Below are 17,553 nucleotides of genomic sequence, written 5' to 3'. Positions count from 1 at the left end.
TTTGTGTGTTCCAGCTGGCTCATGTGCAGGAGGATCTGCGTCAGTGTCAGAGAGACAGAGATGAAGCGCTGCAGACAGTGAAGGACCTGGAGCACAAGGTTTTTGAACTGGAGGTCGAGACGGAATCCAAAGCTCACTCAAACGACAAAACCAGACAAGTCAAAGTTTTAGAGGTGAAGCGCTAATAGAGACATCTCATCCAGTGTTTACTGAACTGCTCAATACATATAGAGCATATTTGCTGTAATGTAAATGTGATACTGTCTGTCAATAGGACCGTCTGTCTGCAGTGCAGATGGAGCTGGAGGAGGAGAGACAGAGCGGAGAGTTGCTGATGGACAGAATAGACAGAGGAAGAGAACAGGTGAGATCCTTCAGACGCACTCGTATTCTCTTACTATGCAATGATAAATGGTGAAATCATCAAAACTAAAAAGGACTCGGCAATAAAATATTAACAAGTATTAATGTATCTTTCCCTCTGAAAAATGACAACAAGTGTTTGATAAATGTTATCAATATCAGCAGAACTAATCTGCGCTGCTCATTTGTGCCACACGGACTGTTTATCCATTCGTGCAAACAGCTGCGCAAGTTTGTTTCTTTGTTTTCATGCCAAGAGGGCAATTTAGAAGGCTATTCCACAGATTTACTATAGATTTACTGTAGCATATGTAACTGCAGCTAGTATTGTGACAGCATTGAAAGATTTACAAGATGTGAATTTAATTATATATACTAATGTAGACATGCATTATAGGAAAAATTGAATATTATTACTGTAATTGTTAAGCTATAGAATTTGTGCATTTTAAAATGACAATAAGGTGCTATATGCATGGTTTGCCTAAATTACAATGATCTAAATGTGTGATACAATGGATCACATTGTCGAATTTAAATGAAATGAAAGTCAATACTATCTTTAAAGATGTTATGCATTTGCTTCTGTATTTTATGCTCAAAATAAGGGAACAACAAATTCATGATTTGATGTCACCTATTAGAACATTCAGGAATTTATACTTCTGTTAACCTATAGTAAGGAAAAATGGCTGCAAGATTTACTCAATACAAGATTTAAATACAAAAATCATCATACATATTGTACTTTTTCCCAGTGTTGGGTCGCGGCTGGAAGGGCATCCGTTGTGTATGCTTAATAAATTGGCGGTTCATTCCACTGTGGTGATCCCTGATGAATAAAGGGACTAGGCCAAAAGAAAATGAATGAATGAATATGGTACTTCGTATTTATAAGGTAATTAACTTTAAACATTTAAGTAGTAATTTAACAAATTGACTGTCTGGCGTTTACATACAGCTTTCTCTCGGAGTCAGACATTAGCCTTTAATTTTTTAAAGAAACAAAAATTTGACATTTGTTGAGATAATTATTGATATTAATTGATATAAAAATTGTTATCATGATCCTTTTCTGTTCATATGGCCTAGCTAGTTAGAGTTAGAGTATTTCTACAGGTGGGTTGTCAAGCACACATCATCAATGCCCTATTAAAACTAAAAACCTCAAACTACTTGCATGGCTCTTTTGACTAATAAACAGATTAACAGGTTTTTGTTTTTAAGATGCCTCTAAGCGGTTCACTTTTTTTTTTACTATGCACAGAAAATGCATAGACTGACAAGATATGGACATAGTATCCATGACATCACCCAGAGGTTTCTGAAGACCATTTTGTTTGCGCGTCATCGCACCGACCGGGGGATTCTAAACAAGGGCAAAAAGGCAGAGCGTGAGAGGAGCTAGACGCCTGCTATAATTTTGCTTAAACAGGCTTTTCTTTGGCAGAAACTCTTTAATACTTCATTAACTGTGGTTCGTTTGTGTTCTGACCACAAGTGCTTGGTTGTACACTATATGAATAAAGTGTTTAGACTTTTAAAAAGATTGATGTAATACATTGAGCTACTAAGCATTGTACTTATGACTGTTTTCTACAGGAAGAAAACTACTTCAAAAAACTTCAAATACAGTCTGTTAGTTAATGCAAGGCTATTGATAAAATCTAGACATAAAACTGTATGACAACACTTCAGATGACTGTTCTAGAGCCTACAGCTATTCAGTCTGTCAGATTCTGGAGTGTTTTACAGGTCTAAAGAAAGTTATAAATGATAAATGATCTTAAATAAAACAAATACATTTATAGATATAAGTATATATTTTCACTCACCTTTGAAATAGAGGCTACTTGAATGGTTTGTGCGCAGAATAAAGTGCACACATCATGCCATATCATCTGATAATTGTAGAAAATTCATTCAAAAAGGCAAATGACTGTGTAAAGCCACATAAAACAAAACAAAAATACGATGCATATGCCGAGTTCAGCAAATTATCAGCCAGAATGACATGACGGCGAACAGCGAAACCTAGAGAAAAGGTTGAGAAAATGAAATTAAAGACTTGATGTCTGGATTTATCTTTAAGGAGCACTTCAGTTCTTTTAAAAATAGGCTCATTTTACATTTTTTAAGAGTTGAACTATTGAGTTTTATAATTTCTTAATCTATTCAACTGATCACTTTTAGCTTAGCTTAGAATAAATCATTGAATCGGATTGGATTATTAGCATCTCACTCAATAAATTCCTAGTTACCTAGCTAGGGTCTATTTTCAGGCAGTGCATAATATCATTGTACCTGCTGCTGCAATGGTTTGGCAGCAAAGTTCCTTGATTATTATACTCGAATGAGAGTATAGTTCCTAGCCATATTGACTTAGAAAATAGCAACTTTTTATTTTCTGTTGGTCTTAGTTCACAACGTACCTACAGATGAGTCCAGCTTTAAATAGGAAAATAGCTAAAATCTTTTTTGATGTTTTTTAGTGAGACGTCTAATGTGATACAAGGATTTATGCCAAGCTAAGCTTAAAGTACACCCACCAGCCTGTGTGTTCGACTTAATGAATTAAAAATGGTAAACCTCAACTATTAAACTTTAAAGTGACTTGTAAAAAGAGCCCATTTCCAAAAAAGTAGTGTGTTCCTTTAAAACTTGCTGAAGAAATAGTTTGGAATCATGTCTGTACACCTTAGAATGTAGACGCTACTGTTTTCATGATCTCTGCTCAAAGCTACAGCTATTTAGCTTGAATACTTGATCCATTGTTGGGTTCGTCTTTTAAAAGTCGCACTAGAGTTAATTCACACCAGAGCGAGAGAAAGATGGAGTGGGAGAGCATTGTGCAAGAGCTTGCGTAATCGCTCTGTTTGGCAGCCTGCCTCCTGCTGAGAGAGTGCCTTTCCAAAATTCAGGCATCAATTAAGCGCTCTCTGCAAAAGCTCCACTTCGGCCAGAATATGAAAGTGGCCAGGCATCTCAGGTCGGCCAGTGGCAGATCTCACTCTGAAAGCATTTTGGCCCAAGCAGACATTTGAAGCAAGAGGCTAGAGAGAATCTTACTGTCTGACTGACAAAGCTGGTAGAGGGAGCATTTTGGAGTCTGAGACAAAAATAATATATGCTGCTTGAGAAATGAGGTGTGGTTTCTGCAATGTCAGTTTTTGGGTGTATTCAGAATTGGTTTGATTAAAAACAAACTCTTTATTTAAAACTTTGTTGCGCAGGAAACAAGAGGGCTTATTATTTTCTTGTTTTGCCTACAATTTAACTCTGGTGTCTAGAATATGAGCATAGAATAGGGCAAAGACATTTAAAGAACATGATGTCACAAGATCCAACCACAAATCCCTGGTCAGATCACATACATTTTTCACGATTTTGGCACGATTTCCTTGACGTAGGGTGTTGTGGCTATTCGTCAACCATAAATGGGAGTTGTGACACAAGATTCAATTGTTTATTCTTGTGTAATGTGGCATAGTTTACGACAATCGATAACATGTCTGCAACGCCTCACAACAGTCTAGCATGTTTCATTTTTTTCATGATGAGTTCCATCACGTGGGTGACACTGTGCAATAGGAGCACATCAATTCTCAGTTATATGAGGAGGTCCTGCATTAATTTGGCAGTCAGGTAATCAAATAATAGGCTGCATATTTACTTATGGGTGGGTCACAGGTGGAAAAGATCAATCATTGGTTATGCAAACTTTACCTTTTCCAAAATCATAGTTTTAAGCATTTTTTTCTGACAGACTGGAACAAATAAGCAGACATCTCCATTCTCACAACAAGTTTCTGAGTTCTCTCAGCCTTCAACTGAGTTTGTTCTTCCGAGGTAATCTAGGAACATGCTGCAATTACATTGAAAAAGCATTTCTTGCTTATTCAAATTTGTCATTAATAGTGAAAAAAGTTTAATTTTGGCTTCTCTGAAACTGTGAATATTTTACTTTAATTTTATTTAGGCTAGATTATTATTTTATATAACAAAGCAAAGATTTTTCCTTGGTGCTTAAGTGCTTTCATTTTCTCCGTTTTACTCGTGGCAAGTTTAGGTGAGGAAGTGTTTAATAAGCAACCCTGGCAGGAAAATATACATTTAGATTTAAAAGAAAATATCTTCATATTAAAAAGGAATCATAAGTTTGATCCTATCCATGTAGTAAGAAATGCCCTTAAATAATGTAATTATTAATTGTCTGCAAGAATAAGTGTTTATTAAGATTAAAATAATATTAAAACATTTTTTTAATTGAGATAAGAAATATAGTGGGCAGCAAGGTGACACAGTGGGTAGCACAATCGCGTTTGCATGTTCTCCCCGTGTTGGTATAGGTTTCCTCCGGGTGCTCCGGTTTCTCCCACAAGTTCAAAAACATGTGGTATTTGTGATTTGGGTAGGCTAAATTGTTTGTAGTGTGTGTGTGAATGGGTGTGTATGGATGTTTCCCAGTGATGGATTGCAGCTGGAAAGGCATCCGCTGCGTAAAACATATCCTGGATAAGTTAGCGGTTCATTCCACTGTGGTGACCCCAGATTAATAAAGGGACTAAGCTGAAAATAAAATGAATGAATGAATGAATATTGTTATAGCAACAATTGTGACTGCTTTGGGAAATATAGCTTGTCATAGGCGTCACGGGATGACTGATCGTGAAGGATTGTGGAGTCTGGTACATTTGTTACCCACAACAAGTCAAGATTTTATCAAGAAAAAAAATTGCATAATCTGACTTAGTGGCCTTTGTAACCAGCAATAATAATCGTGTGATCTGACTGGGGCTTTAAAAAAGACAAAAGCCTCAAGAATACTGCTTTTCTTGTTATCGGAATTATAATTATAGTTCATTACAGACATAGGAATCACGTCACCATCTAGAAGTGTGTGTGTATGTGTGAGAAAAAATCCCAGGTGCTTTTCTGAGTGTTGTACACATTTTGTAAGTTTTTTACAAGCTTTCAGCTAATAAAAGTAATAAATAATAATAATATAGCTATAGTAATACAGCTATGTGAAATAATTGAGGGACCATTTCAAATTTGTGTAAAAAATATTATGTTTGTTTTGATATTTTTATTATTACTACTAATGAGTGGTTTTTCTGCATAAAATAACAAAAATACTTTAAAAAATAAAACATTGTCCAAAGTTGTAATTGACAGTATTTAATGTGAAATTCAGAAGAATTTGACTTTTAATAAATAATATAATTATAAACAAATAAATAAATATAAATATAAACTTTTTACTCATATCCAAGCGTAAAAAGTGGCCTGTTGATGTTTTCCATAGCTGTATGTGCACAGATACGAGTGCAGCATTGTTTTTGATGTTTGGGTATATACAAAATTTACATAATAGAAGTGTGTCTACAAAACCAAACCACCATTGTGAATTGAAAGTTTCTAGTTTTTGTTGTATTTTCTTTTTAACAAGCCGGTTAATTTTAGGATCATGCATCATTTGTTGAACCCATGACTTCCTGAACTGTAACCTCATGAAACTTTCTATGAGTAGCCCAAATTTGTCCCTTTGCTTATTGTTTCCAAAAGCTAATCTGGTGCATTGGTCCGATTGCACCTGTCGCAACACATTTGTACCCTTTATAAAGTGACAAATCTAGATCAAGGCTGAAGACGTGATTAATAGATTATGAAAGAGAGGAGCGTGTGAGCTTTTTTTAATTGTCTGGAAATAGAGGATATGACACAATAGTGTTATGCTCAGGCAGAGGTGAGCAGGAACGGTAGAGGGCTCTGTGTAGACTGGCTGGCGTTCAGGAGTGGGGGTGATGCTGGGACGGACACACCTGCGGCCATGGCAGCAGGTGCATGAGCGGCTGTCTAAATGAGAGTAATCTCCGGCTCTTTGCTCACATGCTCTCTCTCTCTCTGTGTGTGTGTGTGTGTGTGTGTGTGTGTGTATGGCTCTCGTGCTTTGATTAGTTTCAGTGTGTTTTCTGCTCTGCTGATGCAGCGCCCTGCAGGGTAGTGCGGCACACGCAGTCCATCGCTCATTCCTGAGCCTCACTGTCACACGCTAATTGGCATAAAATATCATCCACTCTTAACGCCTGGCAGCGGACAAAAAGAGCCATCTTCTCTCCATCGATCGCTTTCATTTTCTCCTTTTCAATTTTGATCCTTCTTTCCTCTCTGTCTTCTAGTACATTGTCTGAAAGCAAGTTCCCTTTGTCTTATCAACAGATTTAAGGCATTTTGCTGACTGATGTCTATGAGTTAATATGGTTGGTTTGGAGATTTTCCAGCAGCAGCTTTGTTGATGTTTTGGAGAAATTAGAGAAAAATGTGAACATTCAGGTTATGGTGATGGTGAGAAAAAAAAGAGTAAATATCTCCACACTGATGTTATTCCTACAAACATTATTATACATCAACTGCAATGTTTTTTTCCAGTAAGAAGACATTAAACTAAGACTGACTGCACAGATATTTAATGCTACAAAAGATTTCAGTTTCAAATAAATGTAACGTATCCCTTTATTACGGTGATTTCTAAAAAGGCCATTTAACACTGTGCGCTGAAGTAATTGTCAGCACAGAGTTAAACTACCTTTTAAAATGTACGCTACCTGTCAAGCATTCACTGGTTTGCTGGTTCAAGCCCTGGCTGGGTCAGTTGGCATTTCTGTGTGGAGTTTGCATGTTCTCGCCATGTTTACGTGGGCTTCCTCAGAGTGCTCAGGTTTCCCCCACAGTCCATAGACATGCGTTATAGGTGAATTAAATAAGCTAGATTGGCCATAGTGTATGTGTGTAAATGACAGTGGATGTGCTGATTAATAAAGGGACTGAGCCGAAAAGAAAATGAATGAATGAACAATATGTAAAATATAAAAAGAACAATACATCTGTTGGTGGGACATGTGTAATCATTGGGGTGTTTGTATCAGTGCGGTTTGTGTAATCTTAAGCCTGCTTAATCTTGTGCACTCTTTCAAAATACAGGAGCACATATGTGATGTTACTTCCCAAGTTAATGTGTAGTGATTTAATCATTTAAATCTAATCTGTATTTCCTCTGGAAAACATGACAAAAATAATGAGCAAGAACATTACCAGGTTAATTAGGATTTTCTCTATTGTAGTGTTTCTGAGCAGACATCTTTTGTAAAAATGAATGAAAGAAGTAATCAAAATTGGTGCAAATTAGCAGTTTCAGTTTTGGAAGCTAACACAACTAATTGACAACATACTGATGTACATTGCTCAGCATATATAAGTGCACCCCTCAAAAATCTCTCTTTTAAATTCATATTTTAATAGGAAGCTATTCAATATTATATTTGTTGCATGTACATTAGATTATTCAGCACTGAAGCCAAATCTGGAGCTTATCTAACAAAATAACTAACGATAAAGATCCAAAAACTGGTACTGCCAAATTTTTATGTTGCATAAAAATATTAATCACAATTTTTAAAAACTATGAAAAATCAAGTGAAGCAAACAAATGGAAAAAATTAGTTGATATTTTGTAGGCTGTAATTTATTTTTTGAAATATTTTGCTTGAATTTATTTATATTATATTTCCATTTCTAAATATGTTTGGTAACTAAACTATTATTTTAATCAATATATATTATTTATAATTTATATATAATGCACCAAAATACATTGCCTATATTCACTGAGAAATGGAGGAAAATGTTTATTTTCAAAATGGGCTGTACTCAATCATGCTGAGCTCTGTATTGTTCAATTGAGATTATTCATTCAATTTTCTTTACTTAGTCTTAAAAAAACATCTTAATGTCTTTAATTTTCCTTCATAAAAACAGAGAAATCCTGTATTAATATGATTTCACATTTACCAATGCTTGCATCAAAAGTGGTTGTCCAGACAGTTGGCGTGGCAGTGTTTTGTTATTGTTGTTGTGTTGCATTAGGGCGTTTTGTTATTATGTTTGTGTGTGTTTGTGTGACAGTTGGAGCAGATGAGGAATGAGCTGATGCAGGAGAGAGCCAGCAGACAGGATGTGGAGTGTGACAAGATCTCCCTGGAGAGACAGGTAAAAACAAACCCTCCTGACACTGATCAATGCCTTCAACAGCCATCATCTCCACCTCTCCAACCAGCAAAACACTTTAGTCAAGTCATCTTTATTTCTATTTCAATGTAGATTGTGTCAAAAGCACTTACATAGAGTAGATAAGCAGAAAAAAGATAAAAAGCTGTGGTATGGAACAAATTAAATATGATTTAGTTTAATTTACAGTTGTTTTTAACCATTAACAAGCTTTGTGGAGTACTGAAGTCACATTTTCAAAACAGCTCACACAAAGCAAACTGTGATTTATTTATTTATTTTTCTTAAATTTTATTTATTTATTTTTTTGCTTTGACACAAAATGCATGGAATTATGTGTTTTTCAAAATATCTAAACACTTTTATCATTCATGCTTTACAAGCAGTAAAAAACAGTGCTTTTTCAGCGCATTATTGCATGCCAAACTTATTTCAAAAAGATTGAAAACAGACTGATGGTAAATTTCATGCATTTATTTTGAAACAGAAGCAGTCTTATCAGAAAATTACAAAATCATGCCATGCTGATCGCATTCAGCTCAAACCTACTCCTATTTTCAACCACATGATAATAATCCATGAGCTGTCATTGAGAGACAAATGAGCATCATTTCATAGTTACATCAGTAGTACACATTTCACAACAAACAAGAAATCAGCATCATTTCATAATAAGGCAACTGTGTGTATATATACATACAATATAATATAATAAAATCATCATTTTTACATGTACCTGAATTTGTAAAATGTATTACATGATAAGTATTATTTGGTTGTACACTTCAAAGCTAGTCTCTCTATATTGTAGTTTAAAAATGTTTTGAAATGTTTGGCAAAGTGATTGGGATTTTACTGTTTGCAACAGATTGCAGCAATTCATTTGTTTCATTCTATCAAACACTGATGTTCCTTAAAATTCATTCAAACTCAGAAATAAAAGTAGTTAATTTCTTTAAAGCTCCCTGTTGTTAGTGTCAGTGTGTTATGAATGAAATTCGTGTTTTGGTGAAACAAGCTTATTTTAAGACATGTGGACTGGGTATCACTTTATTTTGATGGCCCCTTTAACACATTTTGTTGAATTTAAGTTTCATTGCATCTACATGCCAATTAATTCTCATTAGATTATAAGTAGACTGTTAGGTTGGGGTAAGTTGACAAATACTTGCACAGTTTCTTATAGTCAGTTAAATGTCTGTTGAAGGAGCAGAATCAGCAGATATTAAGCAGACTATGGAGTCAATATAGGGCCATATATACTTGCAACATAAAAAAAAAAGTTTTGCAAACAAAAAGTGTTCAGCAAAAAATAGTAGAATAATGCAAAAAAAAAAAAAAAATTCGAGAAATAAAAAGGAATCTTGCAGACAAAAATAAAGAACTGCAAATCAAAACCAAGTAGTCGGAAAAAAAAAACAATTGCAATTTTTAAAAAATAGACATATATTTGCTAAATATTTTTTTTTTTTCAATATTACCTTTACAAAACCTTTTAAGTCAATTGCAACGCTCATTTTGATTTGCTTTTCAGTCAACCGTGAGTTTGCAAAGCTGTTTTCTTATTGCACTTCACATTTTTGTTTCGCTTTCTGGCCTTGATTTGACAAGGGGGGCAGAGACACGGGAACTGGGGCATGTACAGCATGCCCGGGACTTACTCCTATAAAGCGACGTCATCAGCTGGAGACATCGTGTCACAAAGGAAATCAGCCATGAATCACTGTCATAAATCTAACAGAGATTAAAATACCTGAATCCTTTGTTTTTCAGGGGGCTGTTTAAATTGTCAAACAGTAAAACTAGCAAATCAAAATGAGCGTTGCAATTGACTTGAGACGTTTTGTAAAGGCAATACTGCAAAAACATTTAGCAAATATACAAATATTAAAAAAAATTGCAAAGATTATTTTTTCCCCATTACTTGATTTTTATTAGCAGTTCTTTATTTTTGTTTCCACTTTATTTTAGTTTTTTTTTTTTTTTTAGATTTGCATAATTTAAAAAAATATCAATACATTATTTTGTTTGCAAAACTTTCTTTTATTTTTTAAGTATATATGGCCCTATATTGACTCTATAGTAGACAGTCTACTAATACTCATATAAGAAGTAATTGGCACGTAGTGGTAGTGTAACTTTTAGTCATCGAAATGTGCAATAGGGACCATCAAAATAAAGTCTTGCCATGAGTTGTTTTCTGTTGTGCTGGTCTGAGTGAGTTTTGGAGGTGAGCTTGAACAGTGAAAATGTGGCTTCAGTACTGCATGTCACTGTTAATGATGATACAGTGGACCACTAACCTTCTTCATATACAATTTCATGTTTTTTTTTGTATGAAGAATAAAGATCTGAAGAGCAGGATTGCTTATCTGGAAGGATCTCACAAGCCTAGTAAGGATGGACTGGTGTCCCAACTGGAAACCCGCATCCAGGAACTGGAGGAGAGACTGGAAGGAGAAGAGAGGTAAAACAGCTAATGTGTCTAATGCATAGGTCTTAAACTCAATTCATGGAGGGCCACAGCTCTGCAGAGTTTAGCTCCAACCACCTCCAACTCACACCTGCTTAATACTCTCCAGTAGACATGAACAGCTTGATTAGTTGGACCAGCTGTGTTTGATTAGGGTTGGAGCAAAACTGCGTAGAGCTGCGGCCCTCCAGGAATCCAGTTTGAGACCCATGATATAATGTGTCCTAGCCATCACAATGTATGATTTAAACAAAAAGAGTTAAATTTGAAGATGACTTTTTACAGGGATCGAGCTAACCTGCAGCTGGCAAATCGACGACTTGAGCGGAAGGTGAAAGAAATGATGATGCAGGTGGATGAAGAGCATCATTCACTGCAGGATCAGAAAGATCAGGTCAGCAAACAGCCTTCTGCTTAGGGGAAAACACCACAATTGTCCAATTTTTAAACATCTTTTAAACATCATTTACATTTTTAAACATATTGACAGTAATTTCTAAAAAAAAAACATTTTTTTTGCATAGATTGTCTAAGGGATAATATATGTACCCCTAAAACTGAAAATTCTGTCATTTTTGTGTTTCTGTTTTCTGTTGAACACAAAAGAATTTATGTTAGATGAAATATAAAGAAACCTGTAACAATTGACTTCCAAAGTACTTGTTTTTCCTACCATGGAGGTCAATGGTTACAGGTTTGTAACATTTCTCAAAATATCTTCTTTTCTGTTCAATAGAACATAGAAACTCCTAAAGGTAGAAAATCCTTTTAGTTTTTGCACACTCTCTCCTGTGAAGCTGCACAGCTTTTTCTATCTTTGATAATAAAAGTTGTTAAGAGTAATAATGTTAAAGGGCACCTATGATGAAAATCATCTTTTGTAAGCTGTTTGGACAAAACTGTGTAGGTATAGTGTGTCTACAGTCATATTGGGTTGATATGGAAACATTAAAATAGAATTCCACCCTTTTTGAGGCCGACCGCAACGTGATGGAGGAGTGCTGTTTCCTTACCCACCAATTTGATTGACAGCCATACATTAACATGTCTCTACAGAAATGCATATAATGACATCAACAAGACAGGATGTGCGTAAAGCATTTCGGATTAAAAGATCTGTTAAGCTCTCTGTGCTCATCAATCATCATCAAATGTGATCAAGAATGAGTTTTACAGGTTTAAAACGTTTTTAAAACATTGAATGTTTGTAATGAATGACAGCAATTTTACCATCTTTATCACCACAGCTGCATGTCAGAACAAATATAAAAAGAAAACGCTTCAAACCCGGTTTGTGGACATTAAATCAGGTTTATTCTGTACATTTACATGAAAGATATCCAGACAGCAGTGTATATTAACGTGTATCCTGTCATATTTGCCATACAATAACTGCAAATTTAAACGTGTGCAATGTGTGTGCGCGTGAACTTTGTAACGAAATTGTGTGACTCATCATTGCAGAAAGACTTGAGTTTGTCTCCACAACAAATACATCAAATAATCATTGGTAAAGTTTTACTAGGGTATTTCTCACATACATTATGTGAGATCTGCTTCCTTCATGTCTGTCACTGTGCTGTTTATCTGACGCAGCCGAAGCGGAGATTGAGACACACTCTGACAGGCACGTGGGAACGGTGGGCGGGGAGAACCAGCATTAAAGGCACAGGCAACAAAAATAGCTACATTGTGCTCAGAGTATAATTCATATAATACATAATCTAAAAAAGTTTAAGTTTTTAAATTAAGTTTAACAGCTTAATTACTCCCACCATGGGCAATTAAATTAGGGCAGTAGCATTTCATGATACAACCAACACATAAAGAGACAAATCACTTACAAACAATATTAAAAAACACAATCCAGCATGCATAAATGGCACTAAAAAAACATAGGAAGCACTCGTATATTTCAAATTTAAAACTTGCTAAAATGTAAGGTTGTAAAGCCTCATTGCCTCAGAAACAAAGGGGAATTCATATCTGTTAGAAGAGCATTTAATGCTCCTAAACCTTCTTCCAGAGGGCAACAACAAAAAAAAGGCTTCAGAGGATGGGAATCATCTCCTATCACGCTTTGAGCTTTCCTTTTCGATGGGTGTTTTGAGCTGAAACTTCACAGACACATTCTGTAGGCACAAAATACTTCTCTTAAATATTAAAAAAGGGGTCAAATATGTGCTCTTCAAAGATTTAGCTTTGAATCACAGGAATAAAAGACATTTTAAAGTGTATTAAATGGAATGTGTTTGTTAAATTCAAATTGTACCGACGTTTACCCATCAAACTGTTTTATGAAATAAAGTTTTGGCATGTACTGTAGTAACAATCTAAAATGAAGCAAAAATGATGCAAGAGGATGAAAAACATCATTCACTGCAGGATCAGAAAGATCAGGTCAGCAAACAGCCCTCCACTGAGAGGACAGTGTAAAAAGATCTTAAGTAAGATATAAAAGTAAGTAAGCTCTATATATAAACTGTGTGTATTTGTAGAGGGTGAAAGAAAGGTACTTTATGTATGTTGCAACAGTGTGCAACAGTGATTCTGCTGAATTGTGATAAATATGTAGTCATTGCTGTCGGTTTCTGATGCGTGGTGCTGTATGTGTGTGTGTAGCTGAACCTGCGTCTGAAGGCTCTGAAGAGGCAGATGGATGAGGCGGAGGAGGAGATCGACCGACTGGAGCACAGCAAAAAGAAACTGCAGAGAGACCTGGAGGAGCAGCAGGAGGCCAACGAACAGCTCCAGAGTCAGCTCAAAACACTGCGCACTGAGATGAGGTAATGATTTGCTCTGCGAAATACATTACTGCTGATCTGGGATCAGTAGCTTCAAGTCATCTGTAGCAATTCATTATCACTGATGGACTGACATCTTACTGTATTTGCTATTAAAAATCAAGCTGTCGTCTTCACCCATCTGAATATTTATAATCAACCTTAAGATAATATTGTAATCGTTTAAATGGAGTGCAAGTTGACATCATCAAGTTCAAAAGATTTGACTGAATACTGAAGCCTTTTACGCCTTATTGTTTATTTTTTTTACATTTAATAATAATTTACATTTTACATTTACCTTTAATTTTATTGGTTAGGTTATACCACACAAGCAAGAATACTGTTTTCCCTTTTGTTTATATGAGAGTGGGATTTTGCTAATGAAATGATTTTATACAATAATTAAGTGAATAAGAAGTTAATCAGACTCCCTAATTTTTCACGACGTTTTTGTAATATTTTTTTTTTTGTGGTAATTCTTGGAAATTTGCAGACAATTTTGCAATTAAAAATGTATACAAATATAAATGTATATAAATATAAACATAAAAATGTATAGAAATATCTTGTTTACCATATTAGGTAGCCTACTATGTTAGGTGTTCAATCTGACACAATGACACAAATCATCATAAAAATAAAAGCTTCTTTATTTTGGTCTCATCAAGACAAGGGGCTCGTTTCAGAAAGGAGGTTTAGTGAAAGCTCAGAGTATTCTAACCCTGAAATGAGAAAAACTCTGGGTTTTCAAAATGGCAGGTTTACAGCTATCAAGGTAACTTACTCTGTGAATCTAACCTGGTCAGGAGCATGTTTTATTCTCTAAACTCAAAGTTTCTGTCAGCTTCCTCCCCTTTTTTAAAAGATGAAGTGGTATTTCTCGCCTTAGCCTTACATTTCCACCCACTTATTTTAATGCTCATTTTTGATACACTCATAAAAACGATTGCTGGAAACGGAAAATACGCATAAAAAACATATGCACATAACTGAGTTGGATAAACTTTTATTCGATAAGAAAAAATGTGCAAAAAGTGCGATAGAAAAACTGAACAAATTCCAGTATGTGCAGTAAAAAAAATGTTGTTATAAGAGATATCATGATAAAAATGTGTGTGAATGGACAAACCAGCTGGCTGAACACTTTGTAAAACATCTGAAATGTTGTTTTGGTCATTCTTAAACGCCTTAACTGTTTCAGTATTAATGTATATCATTAATGAGTGTTAAGAGCGTCTGTTCTCCGCGCCTCATGGCCTCAAACGCCCCCACGTGTTATTGTGTCAGCATTGTCTTCTGAGGTGCAAGTACATTTATTAAATAAAGAAAAGATTGACGCAGCTTCTTCTACCGCAGTAAATTTTGTTTTTTATTGTTAATATTTGCAGCCAATTAATCAGGAAGTGACTATTTTTAGAGTCTATTTAGACTATTTAGAGTTTCATATTAGACACCATATTATTTTTTGTTTGATTTGTCAAAATAAATGTCTCTGTACAAAGCAGAAAGAAACCGCAGGCATCTGCAGTGTTTTTGTTTTCAAGAATTGATTCTTTTTTGAACAAATCACTTGAGTCAATTATTCAATAAATCATCACTGATCACATGGTTCAATTTTAAATGAATTAACTGTTTTGATGGAATTGCTTGAATCGGGTACCATGAATAAGTTTAAGAATTGATGATTTTTGCCCTTTCTTCATGATGAATGTGTTTTTGCTTGTGTTTTATGTTTAATTAAAAATTTTATGAAAATGAATAATAAATAACTGAAATAGGAATTAAAATAATTTGTTCGGGGGTGACGCAGTGGCAGTGCTGTCGCCTCACAGCAAGAAGGTCGCTGATTCGAGTGTCAGCTGGGTCAGTTGGCGTTTCTGTGTGGGGTTTGCATGTTCTCCCTGCATTCGCATGGGTTTTCTCCAGGTGCTCCAGTTTCCCCCACAGTCCAAAGACATGCGGTACAGGTGAATTGGGTAGGCTAAATTGTCCGTAGTGTATGAGTGTGTGTGAATGAGTGTGTGGATTTTTCTCAGAGATGGGTTGCGGCTGGAAGGGCATCCGCTGTGTAAAAAAGTGTTGGATAAGTTGGTGGTTCATTCCGCTGTGGCGACCCCAGATTAATAACGGGAATAAGTCGAAAAGAAAATGAATGAATGACTGAATAGTTTGTTCGTTAACATGTTTTTTTTAAGCAATAAAATTAAAAGGTTTTCATTTTTAATGACATTTTTAATGATTTTTTTATTTACAGTAACTAGCTTTAGTGCAAGTGTGTTTGAGAAACTTGCTTTCATCACTGCAAGTCTTAAAGGCTGGGCAACCCTCATTATTTATCGAAACAGCTTTTAACAGTTTTACATCAGACAAAACCAGGTCAGCTAATAAGTAATAAAACAGGCATGTAAGCACATTCAGTGAAATCGTTATTAATTATACTGATTCAAATTCCGCTGGTGAACTTCTGGTATGATTTATACCAGTGTTTTTCAACCACGTTCCTGGAGGACCACCAGCTCTACACATTTACCATGTCTCTCTAACCAAACACACCTGATTCAGATCATCAGCTCATTAGCAGAGTCTGAAAGACAGGGTGTGACAGACAAAAAGAGACATCCAAAACATGCAGTGCTGGTGGTCCTCCAGAAATGTGGTCGAGGAACACTTCTATATACTAATATAACTATTCCTGTTTAAAAAAGCAAATTAGACTCACAACTAAATGTTGATTTCTGTTCTCCCACAAGGCGTAAGAACAACTCTGCACAAGTCCTGAATGCAGATGATGACGACGATGATGATGACATCAGCACTGATGGCGAGACTTATTTCAGCTCTTCCTCCGGCTACAAGCGCTCCAGCAGTCAGGATGGCATCATCTCCAGTTTCTCAATGTGAAAACCGTACCGCAAACTGGAAAGGAGGTATAACGAAATGCGGAGTTATGAACTCCTTGCCACTATTTCATGAAACCATGAGTCCACTCCTAATGCCTTTTCCCCTCATGATGATATATTTTTGCTAGATTTTTGTACAAGTAATATTTTATGTGCGCAGCCCTATTAGATACTGTATATCACTGTATATTTTCTTAAAAGACAGTTTGTGTCAAATGTGTTTGTCTTGTGAAACATCATTCCACTGAATCCACTGGCATAAACAAAGCTAAAATGATCATTTGACTATCCGGAATGTGAAGGACTGACAGATCTGAAGACTAATTCTACAATAGCAAGGGAAGTATGTATGAGGGAATTTTTATATGTATCAAAACACAGTTACGGCCAACCGATTTTTTTTTACTGAATGGACAAGCAGATTTTTTGTACTATTCATATCAATGTATTCATAAGCTGCTTTCACTCCTGTACAATTAAAACAATCACATTTAACATTATTCCAAACACAAGCGCCTTGAAAATGTACAAAGATGTTAAGCCGAAACTGAAACTGTACACCTGAAATGTTACATTGTATCCACACATTTATGTTTCCAGGACTTTCATTCCTTTCTGAAACACAAAACAGTGTTATGGATCAAACCATATGAGCCTGTAATATTGTAGAAAACATTCCTTATGCAATACCTTGTATATTACTGTTCTGACAATCACCCTTTAAACAACACTGTGATGATTTGCACTGTATGTTGAAATGAACTCTTTGTGTGTCCGGTGCTTAAATGTTGTGTAATGGAACAATAGCACTATTATTAGTCATTAGTGCATTTTTTTTAAGGTTCAAAATGAATCCTGCCTCTACCTCTCTATACACACACACACACACACACACACACACACACACACACACACACACAAACACAAAACAAAAAAGAAATAAACTCCACAGTTATTCCCATGA

General features: G+C 35.4%; 1 protein-coding gene across 1 annotated transcript in view; it reads left to right on the top strand.

The window, feature by feature from the left end:
- Positions 1-17,553, top strand: part of cgnl1 (cingulin-like 1) — a 73,782-nt gene extending 56,229 nt beyond the window's left edge. Inside the window, exons 13-19 of the mRNA XM_003198999.7 lie at positions 15-173; positions 275-364; positions 8,329-8,412; positions 10,773-10,897; positions 11,189-11,297; positions 13,526-13,689; positions 16,440-17,553. Of these exons, the coding sequence (XP_003199047.2) occupies positions 15-173; positions 275-364; positions 8,329-8,412; positions 10,773-10,897; positions 11,189-11,297; positions 13,526-13,689; positions 16,440-16,590 (882 nt within the window). The 3' untranslated portion in view covers positions 16,591-17,553. The remainder of the gene's footprint in view (positions 1-14; positions 174-274; positions 365-8,328; positions 8,413-10,772; positions 10,898-11,188; positions 11,298-13,525; positions 13,690-16,439) is intronic.

Source organism: Danio rerio, chromosome 7, assembly GCF_049306965.1.
Source record: "Danio rerio strain Tuebingen ecotype United States chromosome 7, GRCz12tu, whole genome shotgun sequence".
NCBI classification, from domain to species: Eukaryota; Metazoa; Chordata; class Actinopteri; order Cypriniformes; family Danionidae; genus Danio; species Danio rerio.
The sequence above is the reverse complement of the archived record's forward strand: the minus strand, read 5'-3'. Positions and strand labels throughout refer to the sequence as shown.